The 26,843-nt window shown below is 42.5% G+C and overlaps 1 protein-coding gene across 4 annotated transcripts in view; it reads right to left on the bottom strand.

Moving 5' to 3' along the window:
- KDM5B (lysine demethylase 5B) overlaps window positions 1-26,843 on the bottom strand; it is a 90,186-nt gene that overhangs the window by 17,546 nt on the left and 45,797 nt on the right. For all 4 annotated transcript variants that reach the window (XM_084853734.1, XM_084853735.1, XM_084853736.1 and 1 more), the window contains 9 exons: window positions 26,579-26,737; window positions 23,504-23,685; window positions 23,059-23,221; window positions 19,186-19,305; window positions 18,346-18,540; window positions 17,509-17,690; window positions 14,831-14,955; window positions 14,420-14,570; window positions 11,942-12,056 (listed from right to left, as the gene is read on the bottom strand). In XM_084853734.1, coding sequence (XP_084709860.1) covers window positions 11,942-12,056; window positions 14,420-14,570; window positions 14,831-14,955; window positions 17,509-17,690; window positions 18,346-18,540; window positions 19,186-19,305; window positions 23,059-23,221; window positions 23,504-23,685; window positions 26,579-26,737 — 1,392 coding nt within the window. The remainder of the gene's footprint in view (window positions 1-11,941; window positions 12,057-14,419; window positions 14,571-14,830; window positions 14,956-17,508; window positions 17,691-18,345; window positions 18,541-19,185; window positions 19,306-23,058; window positions 23,222-23,503; window positions 23,686-26,578; window positions 26,738-26,843) is intronic.

Genomic DNA, 26,843 nt, shown 5'->3' with positions numbered 1-26,843 from the left:
CGAAAAGCAAGAGAGAAAGGGGAAGATATATCCAACTGAATGCAGATTTCCAGAGAATTGCCAGGAGAGACAAGAAGGCCTTCTTAAATGAACAATGCCAAAAAATCGAGGAAAACGATAAAATGGGAAAGACTAGAGATTTTTTCAAGAAAATCAGAGATGTCAAGGGAACGTTTTGTGCAAAGACGGGCATGATCAAGGACAAAGAAGGCAGGGACCTAACAGAAGCAGATGAGATTAAGAAGAGGTGGCAAGAATACACAGAAGAATTATACAGGAAAGATCTGAATGCCCCTGATAGCCATGATAGTGCGGTCACTGAACTTGAGCTGGACATCCTCGAAAGTGAAGTCATGTGGGCCTTAGGAAGCATTAGTAACAACAAAGCTAGCGGAGATGACAGTATTCCAGCTGAGCTATTTAAAATTCTAAAAGATGATGCTGTTAAAGTGCTGCATTCAATATGCCAACAAATTTGGAACACTCAACAATGGCCGCAAGACTGGAAAAGGTCAGTTTACATTCCAATTCCAAAGAAGGGCAACGCCAAAGAGTGTTCAAACTACCGCACAATTGTGCTCATTTCACATGCCAGCAAGGTGATGCTCAAAATCTTACAAGCTAGGCTTCAGCAGTATGCGAACCGAGAACTACCGGAAGTCCAAGCTGGATTTCGAAGAGGCAGAGGAACTAGAGATCAAATCGCCAACATTCGCTGGATCATGGAGGAAGCAAGAGAATTCCAGAAAAACGTCTATTTCTGCTTCATTGACAACGCTAAAGCCTTTGATTGTGTGGATCACAACAAACTCTGGCAAATTCTTAAAGAGATGGGAGTACCAGACCACCTTACCTGTCTCCTGAGAAACCTGTACGAGGGTCAAGAAGCAACAGTAAGACCCAGACATGGAACAACCGAGTGGTTCAAAATTGGGAAAGGAGTACAACAAGGCTGCATATTGTCACCCTGCTTATTTAACTTATATGCAGAGTACATCATGAGAAACGCCGGGTTGGATGAATCACAGGTCGGAATTAAGATTGCCGGGAGAATTATCAACAACCTCCGATATGCAGACGATACCACTCTAATGGCAGAAAGCGAAGAGGATCTCAAGAGCCTCTTGTTGAGGGTGAAAGAGGAGAGTGCAAAAGCTGGTTTGAAACTCAACATTAAAAAAACTAAGATCATGGCATCTGGCCCTATCACTTCCTGGCATATAGAAGGGAAAGAAATGGAAGCAGTGACAGATTTTACTTTCTTGGGCTCCAAGATCACCGCAGACGGTGACTGTAGCCATGAAATTAGAAGACGCTTGCTCCTTGGGAGGAAAGCTATGACAAACCTAGACAGCATAGTAAGAAGCAGAGACATCACCTTGCCAACAAAGGTCCGTCTAATCAAAGCTATGGTTTTCCCAGTAGTAATGTATTGTAGCAGCCATATCAGGGGTCAGACTAAGTAGCCTCATGCAGTCTCATGCTTCATGTTCTTGCTGAGCTCTTTCTCCCTTGAATATATTGTTGTAAGCTGACGAGACACAGGAATTCCTTATCTTGTCAAAGGTCATACAATTGTATATCTTGTTCTCTGCTGTTCTCTTCTGTTCTCTCCTTATCATGGCTACCCTATAACCCAGTTCTTGTATTATAAACAATAGTGCTAAGAGAAGAAATGTTGAGGATTGCAACCCCATGCGGGAGGAAGAGGAGGAGCCGTTTCATATATGTCACAAGTCTATAAAACCAATGTACTAATGTAAATCGGGGCTTCTGGCTCTTTGGAAACGATTCCAGCCTTAAGCCCGCGCGTTAAATAAAGAATCTCTTTTTCCTTCACTCCGTGGTCTCTCTGACTCTGGGTTCTGCAACATAAATGGTGCCGTGACTCGGATGTGGCAGGCTCTGAGCCAGACAGGTGGCAGTTGCCTGCTCTTGATCGCCGCACCGGGAAGACGAGCTCGGCGCATGCCTCCCTTTCTTGGCGCCACCGACCTTTTTGTCGAGTGAATGGGAGAAAGCCTGCACCGGGATCGCCCAAACGGTAGTGAGCAGCAAGAGAACCTTGGGAAGCGGAGGAAGGAACTTGAGCCCTGCCTGTATCGCAGCTGCAATTGAGTTGAAACCCACATTGGAAGCCTTCAGGAGAAAGGCAAGTATATGGGAAAAAGAGGGCCCCGCCTTTAGGGAGAAAGGCCACTGGGCAGAAAAAAAGAGGGCCCCGCCTTGTGAAGAAGGTCAGTGTTGGTGGTATACGTATACAAAAGAACCTACTCCTTGCGGGTAGAAGGGGGGCCTGATCACACCCCCGAGTGGGCGCCAGTACCTAGCACGCCAGTACTCAGTAGGAAGCTGAGGAAGCTGGGGAAGCCGTTTTCCGCTCTGGTAAAAAGTGGGAAAAGTGGGTGGCAGGGACATATGGATGTAGTGGAGAGATTGATGATTGTGTGAGTGGCTACTGCGGTTTCTGACGCATACCGTTGACCGTCCGGGTGCCCAGGCCAGTAGCAAAGTGCGTGGTGTGAAAAATCCTCTTGTGTCGGCCAGTGAGACCCCTTACTCACTGACCAATTCCCATTCCCTAATTGTGTCTGTCTTCAATTTAGGAGGGAGGCTATGGGTGGTGGGGGAAGCAAACCTTGCACCCCCTTGAGATGTATGTCAAACAAAGAAGGAAAAAGGTTTTTTTTTAAAAAAAGATTCAGAATAGAGAGAGAAAACAGCAAAAAGCTCAAGGTCGAGCTGAGAGGAAAAAAAACAAGATCTGAGGCTGTTAATTAGAAAAATGTTGCAGGACAGTCTGGCTTTTAACAAAGCGTGGGAGCGTGAGAGTGTAAGGCCGAAGAAGTAGCTGTTAGCCTAGCGCGCCGAGAGAGGGGGGGCAGGAAAATTGCCCACAACGTTCTGAGTTGTGCAACATCATCACCTCGCCTAATTGAGATGAAATCCCTAAGAAATGGAAACTGAAAATGAAGACCCAGAAGATGAAGGCAAAATAGAAAATAAAGGTGAAGAATCAGCCCCCAGGGCACAGGCTAGACCCCTCTTCGAGTGAAAAGTGTGCCATAAGACTGTCCCAAAGCAGAATGAAGCGGAAAGACCATGTTGAAGATCTCTGTCAAGGTAACCGTGTTTAGCTTTGAACTGTGTTAAAATTGCATAGAGCCTGTAGCTACTGACCATCAGCTATATGATTTCTGAAGAGCGTAACCATTAAGCTTTTGCCGTGGGATTCCCTGCAATGAAGAAATCTCACTGATTTGAGTGTCCAGTGTTACACTGCCTAAGTGTGTGTGCTAAAGAGACCGAGAAACCAGACAGCATGTTCCTGGCCAAGCCAAAATCACGCTACTGCCATGCTCCTGAAAGCTGCAATAAACTGTGTAAGCTGAAAGACCCAACCTGATTGAGAAGAAGATATTGGAGCAACTGTCTTAAAAAACAATGAGATCTGTGTAGCTGGCTGGCTGACGCTGTCAGTGATGTTACAACTTTAAATTAAGACTGTTTTCCTGTTTGAGACCCCAGCGAAGAAAGCTAACCCGAGTTATTTGTTGCCCGTGCCAAAGCAAGAATTTGGTGGCCCTGTACCTCATCGTGTCCTGTTTTGAGCTTGGGATTTACAAATACAAACAAACTGAGAAGCTTGCCTTTGAAGTCCTGCAAATCACCCCACCGCCTCCCCGAAGATTAATGGCTGCCTGAAAAATGCAAGTATAAAGCGATGCCCATCACCCCCCAGCGTCCTGAGTTTCGGCACTCAGTGTTTCAGTGCTTTCGTGTACCAGGTTAAAAGAAAAAAAAAAAGAGTAAGTTTTTTAAAATGTCTGTGAGAGAACCTGACAGAAGTAAAATAAAATTTACAAAGGAGTTGCCCAGGTTAAAGTGTCACGGCTAGAGAGCTGAGCTGTGCCGCTCTGTTTAAACAGAAGCCTTGCTAAAAAGTTAAAGGCCCTTGTCTGTCAGAAAGGGTGTAGGGCCACACTTCCCCTTTTTAAACTGATGCAAAAGTAGAGAGCCTTTGCTGGAAACATCACATCTTCATTGCCCAGAGCCGTCTCTGTTTGCTTCCATCAATGTCTGGGCTTTTTAGAGACACTCTGCACATGAACTAAAATTTTAAATTGTCACAAACTTGCCATGGACAGTGCTATGAAGCTTTTGATAAACTTGAACTCTCATCGCTGTGGACCATGTGTCTGTGTTTGTAGTCAGCTCAGTGTACAGCAGGCTGAGTTTGATCTGTGACTTTTAGATTTCCTTCTGCCAGAACTCATGCAGCATAGAGTTGCCGATGCAAAAATGGTGACCTAGAACTCTGCGTGTGTGGGTATGCCCGTCCCTTGATTTTAATGAGCCCTGAGCTTTCAGCCAGAAGAGCAGTATAATTGCTGGATCTGCTCCATCATGCCTTACCATGCAAGAAGTGTTTTCCATTCATTGTGTTAAATTGCAGAAAAAGTTTGTTGTGTATATTTTATGATTTCTTAAATATCATGAAATATATGTGATATTTGCAAATTAGTGTTAGTTGCAACTCCAAATGATACTAAGTGTGGTTCCCAATAGATGACAAGAAAAGAAAGACAAAAGCAAGTAGAAAAGAAGGAATAGAGAAAGTAGAAGACAGATAGAGAAGAGAGAAAAAGAAAAGGCAAAAGGCAAAGAAAAAACATTTGTAAAAAAGAAGCGTGGCCATAGTTGCCCCCAGGGTAAATTAAAAGCAGCTGATTGTGCCTGGAGCTTATTACCTGGGATAAAGTAGCCACAATAATGTAATAGTTCTTTAAGATAAAAAAAATCTAACTAGAAGGAGAAGAAGAACCTATCCCAAATGTGTGTCAGTGGGACTAGTGTATGGCAGAAAGGTTTAAGTAAGTGAGTTTAACTTGAAAAAGACAAATAAAGAGACAAGGCTGGTGCATAGAGCAGAAAGTTTTATATAAAAAGTTTGAAACATGATCTGCAATACAGGCAGATCAGCAAAGAAAAAGAAAGCAAAAGAAAGAGAAAAAAATTTGTCTTCCCATACTAATAAATAAAAGTGTTATCAAGCACTTTGGGAAGCGAAGTTGTTTACAGGAAGCTGTGCCTGAGAACCAAGCACTTCTAGCCTATGCTGAAAATGCTTGCTAGTGTTGTGCTGCCTCATGGGTAACATGTATAGTATAAAAACCCATTTAGCGCAATAGCTCGTGGTTCAGAGAAGCTGTCTGATCCAGCCATTAAGTACGCCTGTGTGCTGTAAGTTACCCAATAAAGTCTCCTTGTAAGTAACCCCCCCCTGCTGGAATCCCAAAACACAAGTGGGGCTAGAGCGCCTCACCCAGTATCAAACCCTGCTATTAAAAGCCATGAAAGCAGGTATGAAGAAGTCAGTTAATATGACCAAAGTGTCTAAAGTGCTGCAAGGTGCCACCAAGGCCCCAGAGCGTACTTGGAGCATCTTTCAAATGCCTATCGCCAGTACACCCCCCTCGACCCAGAGGCCCAAAAAGACGTGGACGAAAGGAAAAAGAAGAAGACACAGCAGAGGCAGAAGATTCTTAAAAAAAGAACCAGTGTGCCCAGTGTGGACAAGATGGACATTAGTGGCATGAATGCCCAAATAAAATAAATCAAATACACAAAGGAGAAAACCAAAGGGGCCAGAATGGGCAAAGAGGGAGACAGCTTGAGAGGGGCCGTGACATTGACTGTGAGGGGCCGTGACATTGACTTCATAATTGACACTGGAGCAGCATCAAAAGCAAGCAAACGTTAGCCTTAAACAAGAAGTCCAAACACTGAGCAAAGGTCTTCAAGCCCAGCGTCGCTTTGTCTTAAAAAAATAAGCCATTCCCATCACAGAAGTTCATCCTTTCCAACCAAGAGTTAAAGTATGAGTTAAAGAGGGAAAAATAACCCTTTGACTCCCAGATGGAAAGAACTCAGAACTGTCATACTTTCCACCCCCACAGCTATGAAAGCAGCTAGAATTAAACCCTAGATACATTGGACACGAGTCAAGAGAGCGAGAGGGGGAGAGTAGACTGTAAACAGAAATCCTGAAAATCCTTTAAAAATCATTCTGAAAAAGCAGTAAGAAGACTCAGGCTAGACCTTACTGTGGACACACCGGGAGACTGTCCCCCTGCGTACGGTCAGACCTGCAACTGGAGAATTGAAGAAGGGGACTAGACCCTACTGCAGCTTGCCAGGTGAATAGCTGCCCAGCGTACGGTCAGATCCCAAAGAAGATCAAACATGCGTGTTGTAGTGTTAGTAGTGTTGCATTGTGTTTCCTTAATAAGGTGCAAAAAGGGGGGTCTGTCCCTGGAAAAAGAAGTTTGTCCCAGTGATTTGCTGATAATTACTGGCTTCACCTGGCTAACATCACGAAAATAAAACATTTTTGTTTGCCAAGAGGTATACCTGCAAACAGGCTTATTAGCTCTTGCCTAATACCTGTCTGTAGACATCCTGGGAAAATTCAAAAAGATACCATGTTAAAAGTTTATGGTGTAAGTTTAACTTATTCCCAAAATGCTAATTGGGGCGTGGTTGCAAAGATCCTACCCCCTACAGAGTTCACTCTACGCACCCCCATCATTGCTGAAACAAATTCTACGTGTGCACAAATGCTTAATTGTCAAAAATTTTTTCCAGAAAATACAAAGCTATCCCTGGCCCCCTTCCACTGTAATAAAATTCAAAACATATCTTTTAATGATGCCCACATACTTTTGCCTCATGGATGGTTTTAGACATGTAATTCCCGCACTTGGTCATTCATTCCTGCCAACTTGTCTGATAACCACCCATGTTGCCTCAGCCGCCAATTGAACTGGTGCCAATTCTTCCCCTGTAGCCCGAGAAAATCCGTCAACGGCAGCCTCGAGCACTCCAACTAACTAAAAATTGTAATAGTCATGTGCAGTTATATTCTGACTCAGAAAAATTGGCCTTAGCAATGTCACTAGTTGGGGTTCCAGGTTTAGCCTTGGCTAATGGTCTAAAGAACAACTGGTTAGCTTGCAGCTTAGCCAAAAGCATAAATGCCACCTCACGAGCATTGTCATTGTTAAATAAAGAGTTGCGTGATCTAAGAGGTGCAGTTCTAGAAAATAGAGCTGGTATAGATTACCTCTTCCTTCTTCATCATTTAAGTTGTGAGACACACCAAAAGCTCTGTTGTTTTAACTTAACTAATAATGGCAATGCTGTAGATGAACAGATCAACAAGCTGCACAATATAGTAGCTAACAAAACAATAAGACAAAACAATTAGCTCAATTAGTTAACCCCTTGGCTTCCAGATCTTAGCTAGCTTAAAAGCATTGTTCATCCTAATTCTACCAGTATTGTTCATAAAAGTTCTGTTATGTCTCTGCGTTCCTTGTCTTATGCGCTGTTTAACCAATCTGTTTTATGTCTCAGCTAGTAAAACTGCTGCCCTCTACGCTCTAATAGCCCAACAAAAGGCTAAGTAATATGTATGTCACAAAAAGCTTTGTATGGTTATCAAAAATGCTATAATTGTAATGAAATTATGCATTTAAGGGGGGAATGTAGCAGCCATATCAGGGGTCAGACTAAGTAGCCTCATGCAGTCTCATGCTTCATGTTCTTGCTGAGCTCTTTCTCCCTTGAATATATTGTTGTAAGCTGACGAGACACAGGAATTCCTTATCTTGTCAAAGGTCATACAATTGTATATCTTGTTCTCTGCTGTTCTCTTCTGTTCTCTCCTTATCATGGCTACCCTATAACCCAGTTCTTGTATTATAAACAATAGTGCTAAGAGAAGAAATGTTGAGGATTGCAACCCCATGCGGGAGGAAGAGGAGGAGCCGTTTCATATATGTCACAAGTCTATAAAACCAATGTACTAATGTAAATCGGGGCTTCTGGCTCTTTGGAAACGATTCCAGCCTTAAGCCCGCGCGTTAAATAAAGAATCTCTTTTTCCTTCACTCCGTGGTCTCTCTGACTCTGGGTTCTGCAACAGTATGGCTGTGAGAGCTGGACTATAAGGAAGGCTGAGCGCCGAAGAATTGATGCTTTCGAACTGTGGTGCTGGAGAAGACTCTTACGAGTGCCCTGGACTGCAAGGAGGTCAAATCAGTCAATCCTAAAGGAAATGAACCCTGAGTGCTCATTGGAAGGACAGATACTGAAGCTGAAGCTCAAATATTTTGGCCACCTAATGCGAAGAGAAAACTCCCTGGAAAAGACCCTGATGCTGGGAAAGACTGAAGGCAAAAGGAGAAGGGGACGGCAGAGGATGAGATGGCTAGATAGCATCACTGATGCAATGAATATGAACTTGAGCACACTCCGGGGGAGAGCGCAGGACAGGAAGGCCTGGCGTGCTATGGTCCATGGGGTCACGAAGAGTCGGACACGACTGAACGACTGAACAACAACAACAATTCTGCTACTTTAAACACACTCACAATGAGTAGCTGGCAGTCTAGTATATTTCTATGAGTTAGTGAGTTCAGGCTCTTCAGAATGCCATTAGTATTTTCCTCCAAGAAATGCAAATTATTTTTTTCTTAAAATCTTATTCTAAGGGCTGGGGAGAGCATCTGAGGGGGGCCATACAATAGGCTGGATTCCTGGATCCAACGTCAGAGACAGCACTCTGACCTTGGACTCAGGAGTCTGAGCACTCTGGCTCCTCCCCCTCACAGCTGGGGCGGAAAGAACCACACCAGCTGCCTCTGCAAGCTTGCAAAAGTGCCCTTGGAGAGGAGGGAAAGGGGGCAGTTCTGTGGGCGAGGAGAGGATGGGGGAAGCAGGGATACGAGCTATTCCGAGCCGTCCCTGGCCTCCTTCCCTCTCCCCTCCACAGACCCCTAGGACAGATGGGCAAAAATGCCTGTCCAGCAAAAACTCAAAGAGAGGGAAGTGTCTCCACGCTCTTCCTGTTCTGCACAGGATGCCCGTCAGCCTCCGACTTTGAAGGCTGATGGGCATCTGGATAGGACTGAGCTTACCTCAACTTTATTAGATTTGGATTTTGGTCAGGGAGGGCTCCAACCTGAATTAATATCTCTCCAGATCTAAGAAGTGACAGCTCCCAGGGGTAAGGCTTGTACACCAAGAAAGGAGGGGAAATAATTGTAATATATCTCCGTCAATTTTATGTTTATTTAAAGCGATGTTCACTACATATATCAAAATGTGAGATATAGTTTATTCCTTAATTTATTCTTGTTATCCATCAGTTCTGAACATATCTGTGCTGTAAGTTCCAACTACACTGAATTTGCACAACTGCCCAATTGATAATATTCTTGCAATTGTGCAAAGTACAACCAAACCCAAATTTTGTGGGAGAAAATATACATACATCAAAGCAAAAAAGTTTTCATCACATTTGATGCCATACAGCAGGGATGGGGAACCTCTGGCTGGCTGACCAGGTGTGACCCAAGGGATTTCCCACCCAGCCTGCAAGCTTTTTTTGCTGTTATCTCTAATCAGTGCAAAGAACTGAGGTGTATATTTTATTATTTATTTAAACTACTTATATACCACTTGATATCATAAACGGTTTACATAAAAAAATCAGGTCTGTTCAAAAACAAGTGTCACTAAATTCAATGGGGCTTACTCCCAGGTAAGTGGGTATAGGATTTGCAGCCTTAGTTATATATATGTCCCCAATCTGATTGTCTTTCTTGTAGATTTTCTGTCCTGGTTGTTTTATGTTTATTTTATGTTTATAAAATAATTATTTTATTTTTGTTAACATTCATATTTATAAAGATGGGGGGGAGAACCATGCAAGCACCTTCCTGGGCAAGGTGCTTGAGCGGGTGGTTGTAGGACAGCTCCAGGCACTGTTGAATGAAACTGATTATCTAGATCCATTTCAGTCGGGCTTCAGGCCTGGTTTTGGAACGGAAACTGCCTTGGTCGCCCTGTGGGATGACCTTTGCCAGGAGAGGGATAGGGGAAGTGCAACCCTGTTGATTCTTCTGGACCTCTCAGCAGCTTTCGATACCATCGACCATGGTATCCTTCTGGACAGGTTGTCTGTTATGGGAGTTGGAGGCACTGCACTACAGTGGTTCCGCTCCTACTTGGATGGCCGATTCCAGAAGGTGGTGCTGGGGGATTATTGCTCTGTGCCATGGCAATTGTGCCATAGAGTTCCACAAGGCTCTATTTTATCCCCTATGCTGTTTAACATCTACATGAAACCGCTGCGGGAGGTTATCCGGAGGTGTGGGCTGAGGTGCCATCAATATGCAGATGACACCCAGCTCTACCTCTCTTTCTCATCAAAACCACGTGAGGCAGTGGCTGTTCTGAATCAGTGCTTGGGCACGGTAATGGACTAGATGAGGGCCAATAAACTGAAACTCAATCCAGACAAGACGGAGGTACTGTTAGTGGGTGGTTCGTCTGCCCGGCTAGGTGATATTCAACCTGTTCTGGAGGGGGTTGCACTCCCCCTAAAGGATCACGTTCATAGTTTGGGGGTGCTCTTGGATCCAGAACTGTCACTTGAGGCACAGGTGAACTCAGTGGCATGGAGCACTTTTTATCAGCTTAGGCTGGTATGCCAACTACGCCCTTATCTGGACAGAGATAGCCTAGCTACAGTTATCCATGCTCTGATAGCTTCTCGTATGGATTACTGTAATGCGTTGTACGTGGGGCTGCCTTTGAAAACGGTCCGGAAACTTCAGCTGGCCCAAAATAGGGCAGCAAGATTGTTAACAGGGACTGGCCAGCGAGCTCATATTATGCCAGTACTTTTCCAGCAGCACTGGCTGCCAGTCCATTTCCAAGCCCGATTCAAAGTGCTAGTATTAACATTTAAAGCCCTTAACGGCTTGGGCCCAGGTTACCTGAAGGATCGCCTCCTCCCATATGTGCAAGCCCGGACCTTAAGATCATCGTCAGCGGCCCTTCTCCGTGAGCCCCTGCCAAAGGAAGTGAGGTGGGTGGCTACTAGGAGGAGGGCTTTTTCTGCTGTGGCACCCCAGCTCTGGAATGCGCTCCCTGGTGAGGTTTGCCTGGCACCTACATTGTATTCCTTTCGGCGCCAGGTGAAGACCTTTTTATTTTCCCAGGCATTTTAGCTTTCTAAACTTTTAGCTTTGCTGTTTTAAATCTGTATTTTAAACTCCTGCACTGCTGCTAGGTTTTATTGTGGTTGTATTGTTATATTGTGGTTTTAATGTTCTATATATTTTAAATTGTTTTATTGTGTGCTGTTTGGTTTTAATTTTTGTGAACTGCCCAGAGAGCTTCAGCTATTAGGCAGTATAGAAATGAAATGAATAAATAAACAAACAAACAGTTCTTAAAAATCAGCTTCAACCTGGAATTGACCTGCAGAAAACTAGCACGGTACACAAGTACCACGGGCAGTATCCAATACTGCTGGTGCACTTCCACAATTTTTGTTGTGCCAGCAGGATCTCTTGCTAGCACTTCTTAAAATAACCCTGGAAACGAGCAGAAATGCATGTTTCTGGAATGGGAAAGGTCAGTGGAGCTCCCTTCTGCGAGCTCCACTGACCTGCCCTGTTCCAGAAATGAGTATTTCTCCTTGCTTCCATTTGCTTCTGTTTGTATTCTGCTAGCATGGGATACTGCCATACATTCCAGCTACGTTTGTACATTCTAGTAACATAGAGGATACACAAACCCTTTCATATGCCTTAGGCTGCAATCCTTTGAATGTTTCTGGGGTGTACATTCTATTGGATTCAGTAAGACTTACTTTTGAGTAAATATGTACAGGATTAGACTGTCTTCTCACTTTTTATGCTTACTATAACGTATACAGTTTATGAGCAACTTTTGCATCAAAGGGAACTTCAGTGACATTCATTTCTCTATTCGAGTTCTTGAATATTTGTAAATCTAAGAGGCTATATTATTATTTATAATCTGGAGGAAAAACCCTCCACCTCCAAGTGCTCTGAGTTACCTTCAGCAATGTGGTTTGACTGAGGACACATGGCAAAGCATAGAGCTGTCTAACAAATAAGCGGAGTTCATTTACAGTCAGTTGATTCTGAGATTTTCCTCCTCCAGACCGATATCTGAAATTACACAGACATGTTCATACACCACTAGAAAGTTTACATGACTAAAATAGGCGTTAAATGTTTCAATTATTTGTATAATCTGCGATAATATTAATACTTTATTTCTATCCTGCCCTTCAATAAAATTCCTAAACTGCCTGGGATTATTTTTCAATTAGTTAGTACCTTTCTACCTTTTATTTAAGCTTCATATAAAGGATCCCTTTTTACAGTGGTTGTTACCCCATTAGATAGCATATAAAACTTTTCACACTCAAACCAGCTCTGTTAAAGAATCACAAGCAAGGCTAGCTCTAAGTTTTTGCGGACCAAGGACAGCAGGCTGTCTGTGGTCACCCTCCCCACCCCCATCATAGGTCCCTTCCCTGCTCTCCCCCGCAGCTATGTCAGCTTCAACTAAGAGGACAGTGCTGGTAGAAGCCAAACAGAAATGCTCTTCTGGCTCATCCAGCAGGAAATCGGAGATGCTACCAGAGGCCCCTGGAATGCCACAGTGGAGCATGACTCCCTTGTATTCCTTTTAGTCACCTGAAGAAAAAAGGCAGCACCAGTTTCAGACCAAAAAGAGCCTAACCTTACAAGGTGCTGAAGAAAATGTTATAATTGATTTACAAATGCACTGTAGAGTAAGAACATCAAAAAAAAGCCCTGCTGGATCAGACCAAAGGCTTATCTAGTCCAATCAAATGACTATGGGAAGCCCACAAGCAGGACATGAACGCAATAGCCCTCCTCCAACCATTGTTCCTTAGCAACTGGTAATTGCTGTCTCTGATCCTGAGGTAGTATATTAGTAGCCACTGATAGCCTTCTCCTCAATAAATTTATCTAATTCTCTTTTAAAGCAACCACGGATGCTACACAGCCTCCCCCCCCCCCAATCTTGCTGTCCTCAGGCATGATAGAGAATGTAGTTCCATAGTCAGGATTGAAATAAGATTCAACTATTATTCTGGGGCATTTTATCCTTCAGTTCAGGCAACCACATGTCTTGGTCTGGCCCATTTAAGCCCAATACCAAACAGGCATCAGAGAACACCACATGCTCCCTCAACTAGCTGATCCATCAATAAAGCAATGGAAGGAGGCAGTGCAGAGCATAGTGGCCTTCGATCTGGAGGAACTGGAATCCAGTGTGGATTCTTCACACTAAATGTGTTAATTAGCTTATGTTTATGTTATTACCTACATTGCTTTGTGAATGATCACTGTTAATAACATAACTGTCAGTGTCTACTTTTGGCATTTAATTTTCCTCTGACCTCACTGTTTACAATTCCACCTGCCACCTCACAATCATGTGTGTATATACCTACAACTTAGGATGACACTTTATGCATCTGATGAAGTAGGCTCTAATCCACCAAAGCTTATGCCATAACAAATTTGATAGTCTTTAAGGTGCTGTTCAATTTTCTATTATACATAACACGTTTTCGACTGTAACAACTTTTTATCAGAGACAATAGTCATTTCTTGTCTCCTCCATGAAAGGTTCTTTGTTTTCTGAGAAAGCACTCCCCGCAAAGACAAAGAAATTTGTCATTCAGCAATCAAGTCACTACTCTCTCTGAAAAATCGTTGTTATACTTGAAACACAGTAGGAGTAACAATAGAAAACTGGAGTAATTTTGTAAATAACTTGTATTATTTTCTTCAGTGCCTTGTGAGATTTACCCATCTTTTAATTCTTTTATTGCTCCTTTTTTGCTTCAGCCTTCCTGGTGGCATTACCAAGGCTAAGGGAGCCCAAGAAAGTTGGACTCCATTCCTGCAGGCATCCCTCCTGTCAGGAAATAGGAAATTACCCCCAAAGCATCTCCAATGATGCAGGAACCTCTGTAGCAATCCTCCATTTCTTGGTGAGAAGGATACCTGGCATACTTTCCTCCCTCCCATTGGAGATTTCCCTGAAGACCCATGTGGCAATCTCCCATTTATCATTGGGAAGGTTGTGGGGCAACAGCAGAGGGGACAAAGCACAACTCCTTTGTGATCAGTGTTCTTTGCTGCCACCTGCCACTCCTGCCGTTAGGAAACTGGGGATTGCTCCTGTCTTTGGCCAGTGGTGGGCCTTCCATTGGGCCATGGCTTATGCAGGTGCCCAATCATACTAACTACTGATGTTCAGCCTAAATATGGACAGTTATACTCAAAAACATTTAAACCTGATTATACAAATGTAGATAATGCAGCGCAGCATTTTCAGCACATTACATTGGAATTTTGTATTTCAGCATTCTTTTTACAAGAAAATATATTTCAACACTCACAGAAAATGGAGAGGCATGTAACAGGTTTTCCTAACGAACTCCGTAAGATTTCAAAACAAGCCACAAAACACATAATAAACATACCTGGTTTGTCTCTTGCCATTAAGAAGCTGCTGTGCAACTGAGGCACATTTTTCTGCATCCTGAGTAACTAAACGGAGGTGCCGTAGTAAGTCGTTGTCTGGAAACTTCCTCACTTCAGATTCTTCAATTAAAGCTTTGAAACTCATGAGACCTTTGGGAGAATAATGATTTTTGGTAAATAAAATAATACAGCAGACTATTTTGAATCTGCATTTTTATTACAAATTGTTGCACATTCATATGAGGTTGTCCAGCTTGATCCTATGCAGCTCTAAACTGCAATCTTATGTACACTGACTTGGGAGTAAGTCCTAATACTCAGTGCACCTTCCGAGTAAACATGCTTACGATTGGGCTGTTAGTCTGATAATGTTGAGTTACAGTACAAAACAGAAGGTAAAACATACATACTTTTTTTATTATTAACTTTTGCCTCCAAAGCTTCATTGACATTAGAAGCCCATTCATTGTAGGATTCTGCCCGCAACTTAAGTGCATTCATCATTGGATAAAGTTCATCTACTGTATATCGATATCTAGAAATAGTATAGAATTCAAACAATGTAATTACTTAGAATTTCAAATTTGTAAAGTATTCTGGCACACACAAGAAACACTGCAGCAATGCGCACAGTGATCTGAAATGAAGTGTTACGTAGGCTATGTGGCTGCTGCTAAAGGCAGCAGGTCCACATTTCCTCCCCCTTTCTCTTTTGTAACATTTAGGAAACTAAAAGACATTATGTGATGCCATAGTGTTGCAAGTTTGCCCACCCCACAGTCAGAAGCCAATGAAGTGGACTGGGGGTCAGTAAACTGTAATGAAATCATGTCATGTTCATATATTTTAATTTCCTAAAGATTATCGGGTGGGGGGACTAGGAGAGGACAAAATGTGGGGCTGCTGTTTTGGGGGGCAGCCATACAATCCGTAACATCTAGTTTCAACATCAGATAAAATAACAATCATGGCCAGCAGTGTATTAGGGCACATCCAGACATGACTGCTGGCAGAACCACATCCTGTCAATTCCCTATAGGGGAGTGAGAAATTTAAAGTGCAGAGGAACAGGGAAGGATACCTGTTTTTCCTTGCCTGCACTTTTCTCCCCAGCCATTTTTCTCCCAGCAGGAGTTTCTTTTGATCACAGAGCTGCCTCTTCCTCAAGAGCAAGACATCTGTGAAGAAGCAATTCCTGGGAGAAAGGCAAGGGAAGAGTTTTGCTTTCCCCTTCTACCCACTCCACTCTTCAAAATTTCCCGTGACCCCTTCTTTATAGGGAACTGGTGATAATCTGACCCTGCCATATGGGTCTGCCATCATCACTTTTAGTTCACAGGTACCTAACACTGTGAAAATGGAGATGTCTTCACATACAACAGTATAAAAAGAAACAGAACATAGAAATGAGGAGAAAAATATCACACTATCACAATATAACAAAAATATCACAGTAATAGCACTATTTAGTTACTTGTTAACATTAGATATTTGTACAAGTCTAGAAAAAAATTAAATATCTTGACAGGGTCATGACAGAAAGGTATCATTAGAGTATTAGTGTGCTGAGAATGTCTTTTCTCCCCCTTCCCTTCTTTTTGTTTTGGCAAGGGTAAGGTTCCTGGTTTAATGTGTGTGTTAGACTATTTATCTTGTCCATGTGCTCAGATAGCGTCAGAAGACCAATGACTGGCATTGCAAGATCCCTCCTCACAGTGTGAGCTCCCTTTAGTAGCTCCTTGTCTTGCTTCACACTCCTTGTATGACTGCTTACCATTTACCTTTCTACATCTGTAGCTTCCCATTCCAGCCTGCAAACTTCATCTGTGCAACTCAAGCACTTCCTGTGGGTTGCTTCTAGATTCTTCACCTACTAGGATTTGTTTTGACCCTGGCCTGTTTACTCACATTTCCATCTCAATCTTGCTCTTCCTTCTTTGGAATTATTACTCCAATTCAACCTTCCCCCATTTATCAGACTAAGAGTTTGCCTGGTCCTTGATCTTCCATTTAGAGCAAGTGTGAGGAAACTGTGGCCCTCCAGGTGTTTTTGGACTCCCACCTCCCATGAGCCCCAAAAAGCATGGCCAATGGTCAGAAATGGTGGGAGTTGTAATCCAGTATCTGGAGGGTATTGGTTTCCCACCCCTACTCTAGAGACTTTTACTACACTGGGGCCTATACCTGCCAGTATAGTAATATTACTGATCCCCATCAGTAATGTGGTGCTGGCCCACTGTAAAATAGCCAAGGCTGCACGTACACTAAGCTACAGAGTGAAAAAGACAGGCTGTGGAGATGGATGATTTGTTCAAAAGCAGGCAAACCCAATAGCAGGCCTGTCAAAAAATATAACCCCAAAGTGTTATAGCAGCAGCAGCAACATATCTGCAAACAACCACTTCTACGTAAGAGTAAATCCTCACTCCAAAATAACCTATACAGTGTTAAGGGGGGGGGGGGGGAGAGAGAGAGAGAGAGAGAGAAAGAACATCAGGATGAAATCATTTTCTGGTAGTTTGTACCTGCTCTTCACAGATGCACTATTTAAAACCATAAGGATGGGGGGAAACCTAGTAAGGTAGTCATGAAATCACTACAGGGGAAAGGTATACATATATCTCTAAGTCATAGAACTGTATGCCATAGAACTGTTATCACTCTTCCAATCCAATTGTGATCTCCAAACAAATCTGCTACAACATTAAGATATCCACTGCTAGAAACTAGGGAGGGACCAAGGCCAAAAGATTCACCTGGGTTAGGAACAGTGCAACTGAAAATTCAGAGAAAAGACCAGTAACTGTCCCTGAACAGGACAGAACCCCACAGCACCCCTCCATCCCAGCTACAACTCTGCTCTATTACTATGTTTATTTTTAAAATGTAATGTATTGGCTGTGAGAAGATGGCAAACAAAACATATAGTTTAAGCTTCTAATATATTATTTATCTATTTAAGGGATTTAGAATTTCTATTATATTTCAGACACAAAATTTAGCAGCCAGAAGTCAGAAAAAAAAACAACTATAGGATGCACACTTATTTAAGAATATTTCTATCTGTCAGAATATAACAAAAGCTTACCCCATTTTATATTGGTAAGTGGGACATGTACAGAGATCCTCTACATGATATAGGCATACCAGTAAGTCAGGGTTACAAGAACAGTAGACTGCAGACATATAGCAAGTGGTTTTACACTTTATGCACTGTCGTTCATCATCGGGCAAAATTTCCAAATTTATTCTCTCTGAATCAGTTACTCCCTGTAAAAATCAAACAAGTTATTTTATATGATTCAAGGGAAATTAAGATGGCAGCAGCTAGAGGCTCCTACTTCATTTTGAAGCAATCCCAGCTGCCAGTAAGAAAATATTAAAATATTTTAAAATAAAAATTGGGAAGACTAGGGTGTCTTGGTGGGCACTAGGGAAGGTGTTGGGCGGCGCATTGGTCCCCACAGGCACCACATTGCCTACCACTGTTTTATAGGATAGCAAACAAAACAGTCCATGTATGTAGGTAGGTAGATTTCACTGATGTCATAAGGTACCACCCAGCGACAGTCAGGCATGTCAAAGTTCCATGGGAAAAAATTGATTTTGAGCATTTGAACTGCACCTAATACAACAGCCTAAAACAAATAGTTATCAAAGAAGATAATTACTTCACCAAAATTAGAAAATAAACAATATTTTTTTTTAAAGAATCTTGACTGTACTGATGTCTAGGCATTTTTACTGCTTTTCCTCAGATAGAAAACTACTCATGAAAAAACTACTATTCAAGGAACTGAAGTCACATTATGTATGACCCCAAACTGGTTGGAAATACAAAAGTTTCAGTTACATAAGCTGTTCCTCAAATTGGTTGCTTTAAAATGATTCCATTGTTCATCACTAAACTTCACAAAAAACTTACCAGCTTACACACAGCCTCCCGTAAAGCCTTTTCATCTTCAATCATAATAGCCATATCTTTCTCAACAGTAGAAGCTACCACCACATCAAGAGTCTCTGCTTTGGCAGCCATTCTACATATCATCTCATCATGAGAAAACACACAATAGCGGTTTAATAAGCGATAGTGCTCCACACACTGGCGACCCAATGGCAACTAAAAAAAAATGACAAAAATGACATTTTCTTAATGTTTTCTAAAGGGGGGGGGGAGATTAAAGTTCCAGGTTCTTGCAAGTGACTGGAAAAAAAATGTTAGTCCACTTGACTCCTGCAGAAAAGAATTCAACATTACATGAGGACTGTACAATGCTATCTGCAGATCTGAAGCATCATAACTAGAAACCTCAGAGCATATTTCCACCTGTACAACGGTTTCAACCATTCACTGCAATTAGAATAGTCCTATGTCTTCTGGGAGGGGTCCATATTACTTCAATGATTTGGGAAGACCTTGGTCAAAATGAATTTTATATGCCATTCCACAGAACTTTGGATCAGGAACATCCAAACTCTTATAACAGAGTTTACTTCTTAAGGTTAGGTGATGAAGAAGTATTCAGATAATACAATGAGATCTCTGAAACCCAATTTCATTTTTTTAAAAAAAATCTGAACTCTGAAAACATTTGTCTTTGGTCTTGGTTTCTTAGTGAATGAGGTGCATTTCATATAGTAAATAAACAAACAATCCGCACTGTGATCCTACACACAACCCATGAAAGTGTTTTCTTGGTTAAACAAACAATACCCCAAACGGATTGTGTTCTCCAATAAAATGTTCATAACATATAAAACATACCCAGTCAACAGTGCAGAAATTTACAGCTTCAGCAAAGTTGAAACCTTGATTAAAGCCACTATGATAGGCTCTTGGAAACGTAATCACAAATTCACCAGCACACTGGTTGGTTCGGTAAATCTAGGACAAAACAAAACCAGCATATAAAATATAAATTATGACTTCTTCGCTTTCGTTTTTAGGAACATAAGAAGAGCCCTGCTAGATTAGACAAAGGGTCCATCTAGTCCAGTATTCTTGTTCCAACACTGGCCAACGAGATGTTTCCTGGAAGCAGAGCATGAAGGCTAGGGATGGCGGAGAATTCTGCCACGGATTTCAGTGAGGCTGAATGCATTCGGCCCCCCGAAATCTGTGGCGGAACGGCCTGCCCCCACCCCCACCCCGCGGATTCCCCCCGGGACGAGGCTTACTCGGTGGCGGATGTTCTGGACGGCAGCGGCTCTGGCTGGTCTTTCGACCAGCTGCCGCGGCCGCCATTGCCATCTGCCCTTTGCCGTGATAGGCTACGCAAGTATTTACGTAGCCTATCACGACAAGCCAAGAAAAAAAAACCCCGCGTACGCAAATGGCGGCTTGCGTTCCCTTTTTTTCGCTGTTTTAGCCTACGTAAATATTTACGTAAGCTATTACAGCGAAAAAAAGGGCAACGCAAATAGCGTAGTGGGCACTATTTGCATTCCTTTTTTCTTCGCCGTAATAGCTTACGTAAATATTTACGTAAGCTAAAACGGCAAAATAAAAAGGAACGCAAATGGTGGCCGCCGTAGCCGCCACCATTTGCATATGTTTGCATATTTTTTCTTCCGGAAGGAAGGCTGCCCAGCAGCCAGATTTCTGGCTGTGGGCGGCCCTGGCTGGCGGCTCTGCGGAATCTCCACGGAGTGGAGCCGGCCGGAGAAGGGTTTTGGGGGGAGGTGCGGAGCGCCTCCCTCCCACCGCGAAGCGCCTCATCGAAAAGGTAAGTGACTTTCATACATCCCTAATGAAGGCAACAGCCTTCCCCTTTTGTTTGTCTCCACCACCTGGTATCGAAAAGTATAATGCTTCTATAAATTTCATTCTTACAGCTAATAGGTGCCGATAGCCCTATCTTCTGTGAGCTTGCTTAATCCTTTTTAGAAAGCTACCTATGATAGCGGCCTTCATCACCAGAAGCAGTCATAGCTGTCCACAATGTGGGCTAGCCGCTGAGATCTATGGATGCTAAGGGGCCCACTGATCCAGTCAACAGACTAGCCTCTGGCCCTGGTGTGCTTTCTGTCACATATGTTGGCAAGCACAATGGGACCAGATAATGTGTCATAGGTATCCTGATTTTGCAGTGGGAAGGGGCTGCTGCCTGAACACACCCTTGCATCTAGGCAGTAACCTGTTCCCCAGTGACAGCATACCGTTTGTATTGTGTGTTGTAATATTCATTCCAGCCACCACAGCTCCTATCTAAGCCACTGTCTTTGCTAGTCATGGAAGTCGATAGAGAGGGCAAATTATGGACTGTGGGTACTAGAACAGAATTCATATCACAACAATGCGTTCTCACTTGGAGATGGCAGGCTGTGTCCTGAATGCAACATTTCATCTACCTAATAGTTCTTGTCCCATGGCAGCTTACTTCCTGTATCACATGATCCCCTGTTAGCACCAGAGGCCTCTTTCCAAAAAACCTTGAACCAGCCTGGGAGTAGTTCACTGGCAGTTTAATCTAGTGTTGCCCTCCCCAAGTTAATGAGCTTGCAGAAGTCTAGATAGTCAGTGATTTCCACCTTTAAGGAAGTTAGAAGCCCATCTTCTTGGAATTTAGAAATTCAGTGGTGATATTGCCTTTGACATCTGTGTAAGAGTGTCAAGTTCCTTAATTGTGGAAATTCAGCTAAAGGTTTAAAATCAAGCTTCTAGTGTGCTTCTGCAGAATGCAAAAGAGGCTAAACATTCAGCCACATGTTTATTCAAGAAACTCCTGAAACTTCCCAGTGCAACCAATTAGTTTGGGGAATGTAGTCCAAACAAAGAGCAATAAGACTCCCAGGTGCAGTCAGTATATTATACACTTTTACTGACAGGAGAAATTGCAACTCAGCCATAGTTCATATTAGAAGAATAGCAGACAATGCAAGAAAATCCTATTTTAACCTCCAAACAATAAAGTTATGCTTATTTATTTTCAAGATGAAAACCCAAGACCAATTAGGGCTTTACTGGGAATGATTTCTTGGTTCAGAATATAGGCAAGCATACCCTAGTCAGATACAGAAAAGATTGTAGCTAATTCAGATTAGTTTTCTTCAACCACAGGAATGTTTTAGCATGGATTTCTATGGACTAATGCATAGGCTAAATGTTACATTAGAATGAAAATGTATCTTGGATCATACACAGAAGATCCATAAGTATGAGACATTGACCTGATTCACATATAATGCTAACCCATGATTTATTTAATCCATGGTTACTTGCCCTACTCAGGGACTGGGTTCAGATGACATGCTGCAGCTTGTGGGTTATTTAACCCAGGACAAGCCACGGTGCCCACAAGCACCAAGTTAAATATACAACCCCGGGTCAGGGGTTGCCATGTCATGTAAACTGGCGCTCATGGGCTATACAAGGGTTAAACAACAACCCATGCATAACCCTAAAACAGATCATGGGTCATTTAACCCTCACATAACCTAGACTTGCCAGTTTCGCACAACATGACAACCCCAAGCAGGGTAGCATATTCAAAATGGCGGCTGCACACACTCTGCATGCACCGCAACCTCACCATGGGTTAAGTAACCCACAATGGGCTGTTGTGTCATGCGAACAGCCTCAGGGGTTGTCTGGCAGATGGCTGAACAAACCATGGTTTGTCTTCTCAATCCCTGTGTTTGTTTCTGTCCTACACCCATTCCCTCCCTACATCCCAAATGCCTTTACAGTGCTGTAGTACTAGTATGTAGATTATCACACTTGCCCACCACCTGTGTAGCCTGGCGAATCAACCCATGGTTCTGGGTTCACACATAACGACAACATATTGTTTAAATAAACCGGAGTTCACAGCCCAACAAACTCTGTTGGGAGGGGCTGTGGCTCAGCAGTAGAGTACATACTTTGCATGCAGATTGTCTCTTGTTCACTTCCTGGCATCTTCAGGTAGGGCTGGCAAAAAACCTTCCTGAAATCCTGGAGAACGGCTGCCAGTCAGTGTCAACTATACTGGGCTAGAAGGACCTATGGTCTGACTCAGTATAAAGCAGCTTCCTTTGTTTCTAACAAACCATGGGTGCATTTTTTGGGTTGTTTGTGATTAACAAACCACAGTTTGTCCATGCAGCTGAGTTCACACATCACAACCCAGAATTCAACAACCCATGGATTAAATAAACTATGAGTTATCATTATGTGTGAACCAGGTCAGTTAGTATCTTATCTCTTTCCATTTAGATCTTTCATTCTGGTGTAGTACTTTCCACCTATAGACCTTCACAGGAATTATTCCAAGGCATTGAGGAAAAATTGTTACATCAGAATCAGCCCTATAGTCACAGGATTTTTGCCTAGTAATTATGATTTGCACAAGAAGCAAGCCATGTGCAACAGAAGGATCTGCAATCCCTCACTATGGTCTTAGGCTGATTTCTTATGAAGAAATAGTAGCTCAGAACAACAAGTCAACAGACTGATTGGTTTTGCTAATTTTCAAATCAACTGAGTCTTTAAGAAGCAAAGGCAACATAACCCTTTGGACTGCACCAGTTAAACACCACAACTACTGGTGTGTGCAAAAACAGTTAAAATATTGCCAGGAGATACAAAAGAATGGCTTAAAGTGTGAACTTTGCACTAGAAGGTGAGGGGGGTGAAAACAAAAGCTCAGTGACATACAGGCACACCATGAGACATTAATGTATTGGGATTCATAATTGTAACCAGCTGATGTAAAAGATCTGGCTGAGATTCAAATAGCTCAGGAGCCAGCTTCTTCATAACGTCTTCCAGTTGCTCCGCTGCATATCCTGGGGCTCCATACCATGTTTTAGGCTCCCCCCTACAAACAATAAAAAACACACAATGTAAGCCAGAATAAATAAAGAACCATTGTAGACTTTCAGTTCACAATTATGTATTAAAGTGTATGCAGTCCAGCCTTCCCCAACCTGGCGACTTCCAGATATTCTGGACTAAAATTCCCAGCATTCCTGACCATTTGCCCTGCTGGCTGATCGGTCCAAAGCATCTGGAGGGCACCAGGTTAGGGAAGGCTGATTTAGTCACCTATATGGTAGATTACGCACACACAAACTAAGGTATCTATAAACTTGGTACTCACCAGTGCAGATAGTTAATGGAATAGCTCCAGTGATCTTCAATATGCCAGCAAAATGAGGAAAAGCACATCCCAACATACAGCCAGGGCAACTTCATTCCACATATATCTGCAGTGATGTGAGCAAGCACAGACTGTTCCATCACAGGCATATTGTTCAAATTCCATCCACTATCAAGATACTCCTAAAAAGAAAGCAAAAGGTTGGATACACATGTCTAATATAAATAAACCAAGTGAAAGAAACAGCAGAGTTCTCTAATAAGAACATTTTTCTAATTTGTAAACTATATAAATACTATAGAATATTGTTGTGTATCCCTTTGCTAAGTTCAAATATTGGTTTAACACTATCCTTCTAGAAAAACCAATTTAGGTATTTTCTTACTAAACACTTCTAGCCTTGTGTCCTTGTACACAAGTATTACAGATTCCATGGGCTGCTTCCACATTAGGATTCCATAGCATTCTTAAGACATCATTAATTAAAACGATGGTTCCATATTGCAGTTAATAATGTGTTTTACCCCCATTAACATCCAGCAATGCCCAGCCACAGGGTGAAGGAAGAAGAGGGATGCAGGAGGGTTAACTTTTCCTCACCAACAATCTTCTTGCACTGAAACCTTGCAAACTGGTGAATGTCTCACTGTTTTGAAAAGCTCTCTGAGGCTCAGTTCAAGTGAAGTGGGTTCCCTTCTCTGACTTGGGTGGAGCTGAGGGGTCATGCTGATTTCCAAGGCTGAGAAGGGAAAATCCTCCTCCTCTGCATTGGGTCGTGTTGGAAACCAGCAGGATCTCATTGCTTTCAAAGCTCTGCAACTTTGCATGAGTCAAAGAAGAGAAGGGTGGAATCCACCTTACTTGCACTGAGCCTCAAACAGCTTTGCAGAAAGCAAGACATTTTGCTGCTTTTCAATCCCCTCCACTGAGTGCGACATGAAACCTGCTCCCCCCTCCACTTGTAGCCCTATAAAAATAAAAAGCATTGATTGTAATACTTGCATTTCAACAGAACAAGGAAGTTCAGGGGAACCATGGAGGACGCAATGGGACTGTAGTGATAAGATGATCTACATCAGCCAGGGTTGCACTGTTCTTTTGGCTGTTTGTTTTTGATAGTTGATCTCAGTTATTCATATCAGATATGATATTCTTGGGCCAACTATTTTACCAGTTACAATGGAAAGAAAGTGCTGGGGGTGGATATGTTGTTGTGGTTGCCTAGCACCTGCTTGAGAGGGGGTAGTGCTGACCTCTTTAAAGGAGGCAGTAATTAAGCCACTCCTGGAGAAACCTAACCTGAACCCAGAAGATACTAACAACTACAGGCCAGTTGCCAACATCCCCTTCCTGGGCAAGGTGTTTGAGTGGGTAGTTGCTGGCCAGCTCCAGACATTCTTAGATGAAAGTGATTTACTAGATCCATTTGAAATTGGGCTTCAGGCCTGGTTTTGGAAAAGAAACGTCCTTGGTAACTCTGTGGGATGACCTTTGTAAAGAGAGAGATGGATGAATGCAATCCTGTTGATTCTCTTGGATCTCTCAGCACTGACAATAGTATCCTTCTGGATAGCCTGTCTGGGTTGGAGGTACTGTATTGCAGTGGCTCTTTTCTTATTTGGAAGGCTGTTTCCAGAAGATGATACTGAAGGATTATTGCTCTGCCCCTTGGAAGTTATGCTATGGCGTTTCACAGGGCTCTATTTTATCCCTCATGACATTTAACATCTACATGAAACTGCTGGGAGTGATCATCTGGAGATGTGGCCTGAGCTACCACCAATATGCAGATGATACCCAGATCTCTCTCTCCTTTTCATCAAATCCAGATGAGGCAGTGGGTGTTCTGAATCAGTGCCTGGGTGTAGTAATAGACTGGATGAGATCTAATAACTGAGACTCAATCCAGATTAGACAGAGGTACTGTTAGTGGCTACTTTGTCTGCCTAACTGAGCGGTGTTCAACCTATTTGGGGGCAGGGGGGTTGCACCCTCCCAAAAGTATCAGGTCCATAGTTTAGGGGTACTCTTATTTTATTCATTTTTATTTATTTACAATATTTATATACTGCTCCACATCAAAAGATTTCAGAGTAGTATATCTTGGATTCAGCATTGTCATTTGGTAGCATGGAGCACCTTTATCAGCTTTGGCTGATGTAGTATGATCCTATCTAGACAAAGATAGGCTAGCTACAATTATTCATACTTTGGTAACCTCTCATTTGGATTACTGCAATGCATTACATATACACAGGGCTGCCTTAGAAAATGGTCCGGAAACTTCAGCTGGTCCAAAACATGGCAGCAAGATTATTAACAGAGACTGGCTGATAACGATTATATTGTGCAAGTATTATGTTATCTGCACTGGCTTCTATGCCTGTTTCTGACCCCAATTTGAAGTGCTGGTATTAATCTTTAAAGCCTTAAATGGCTTGGAGCCAGGTTACCTGAAGGATAGTCTCCTCCCATATACACCTGCCCAGATGTTAAGATCAGAGGCCCTTCTCCAGGTATCCCTACCAGTAAGGTGAAGTGACTGGTTACTAAAGAGGGGGCCTTTTCAGTGATGGTGTCACAGTTGTTGAATACCCTACCTGGAGAGGCTCGCTTGACACCAATGTTGTGGTCTTTCCAGCCCCAGGCTTTTCAGTTAAAAAAAATACATTTTAGTGCCTTTACATCTTGGGCACTAGTGTTGCTAGTTTTTATTTTGATAGCGTTTTAACTTTTTAAATTTATTTGCTTTGTATTTTTATGGTTTTAATTTTTGAAAAAACAGTCTGTACATCATCCAAGGAATATATTGTTAAAAAGCAGTAGAAAAGCTGCTGCTAATAAATAAATGAACAAATTCATTTCTAGGGCTATGGCAACATGCTTTCCTCACTTCTCTCTTCAAATCAAAAAGATTGTCATTTGGGGGCTGAACTGCTATGGCATATTTCTCACAAGCAGAGAAATAGCCAAAAGGCCAGCCATAGTTGCTAATTTCTTATTTTAAATCCACTAGGTTTTATACGTATCTCTAAACAACTACACTCTAAACACTAGTTAAGGATCATATCTTACCTCTTCTTCTGGTCTTAGTTTAATTTTCCCACCTCTCACAGGAAACCCACTGCCAAACTCCTTTGAAGCAATATCAGCACCATATTCCACTGTGACATCTTCTTCAATTGTGCTAACAAGGCGCCAGAACTCTTTCTCAACCAATTCTGTAGGAACCATCTGAACAAGAGGCAGACCAAATATTACTCACCGGCAAAGACAGGAATGAACACAAAAATACAATGTCAACATGTTTATGAATACAAAAGGAGCCAAATGGAAAGTA

The sequence above is a fragment of the Heloderma suspectum genome, chromosome 4 (genome assembly GCF_057233095.1).
Source record: "Heloderma suspectum isolate Gila_16-S chromosome 4, 16-S_ref, whole genome shotgun sequence".
Lineage (NCBI taxonomy): Eukaryota > Metazoa > Chordata > Lepidosauria > Squamata > Helodermatidae > Heloderma > Heloderma suspectum.
Note: the sequence above shows the minus strand (reverse complement) of the source record. Positions and strands in the feature narration are given on the sequence as shown.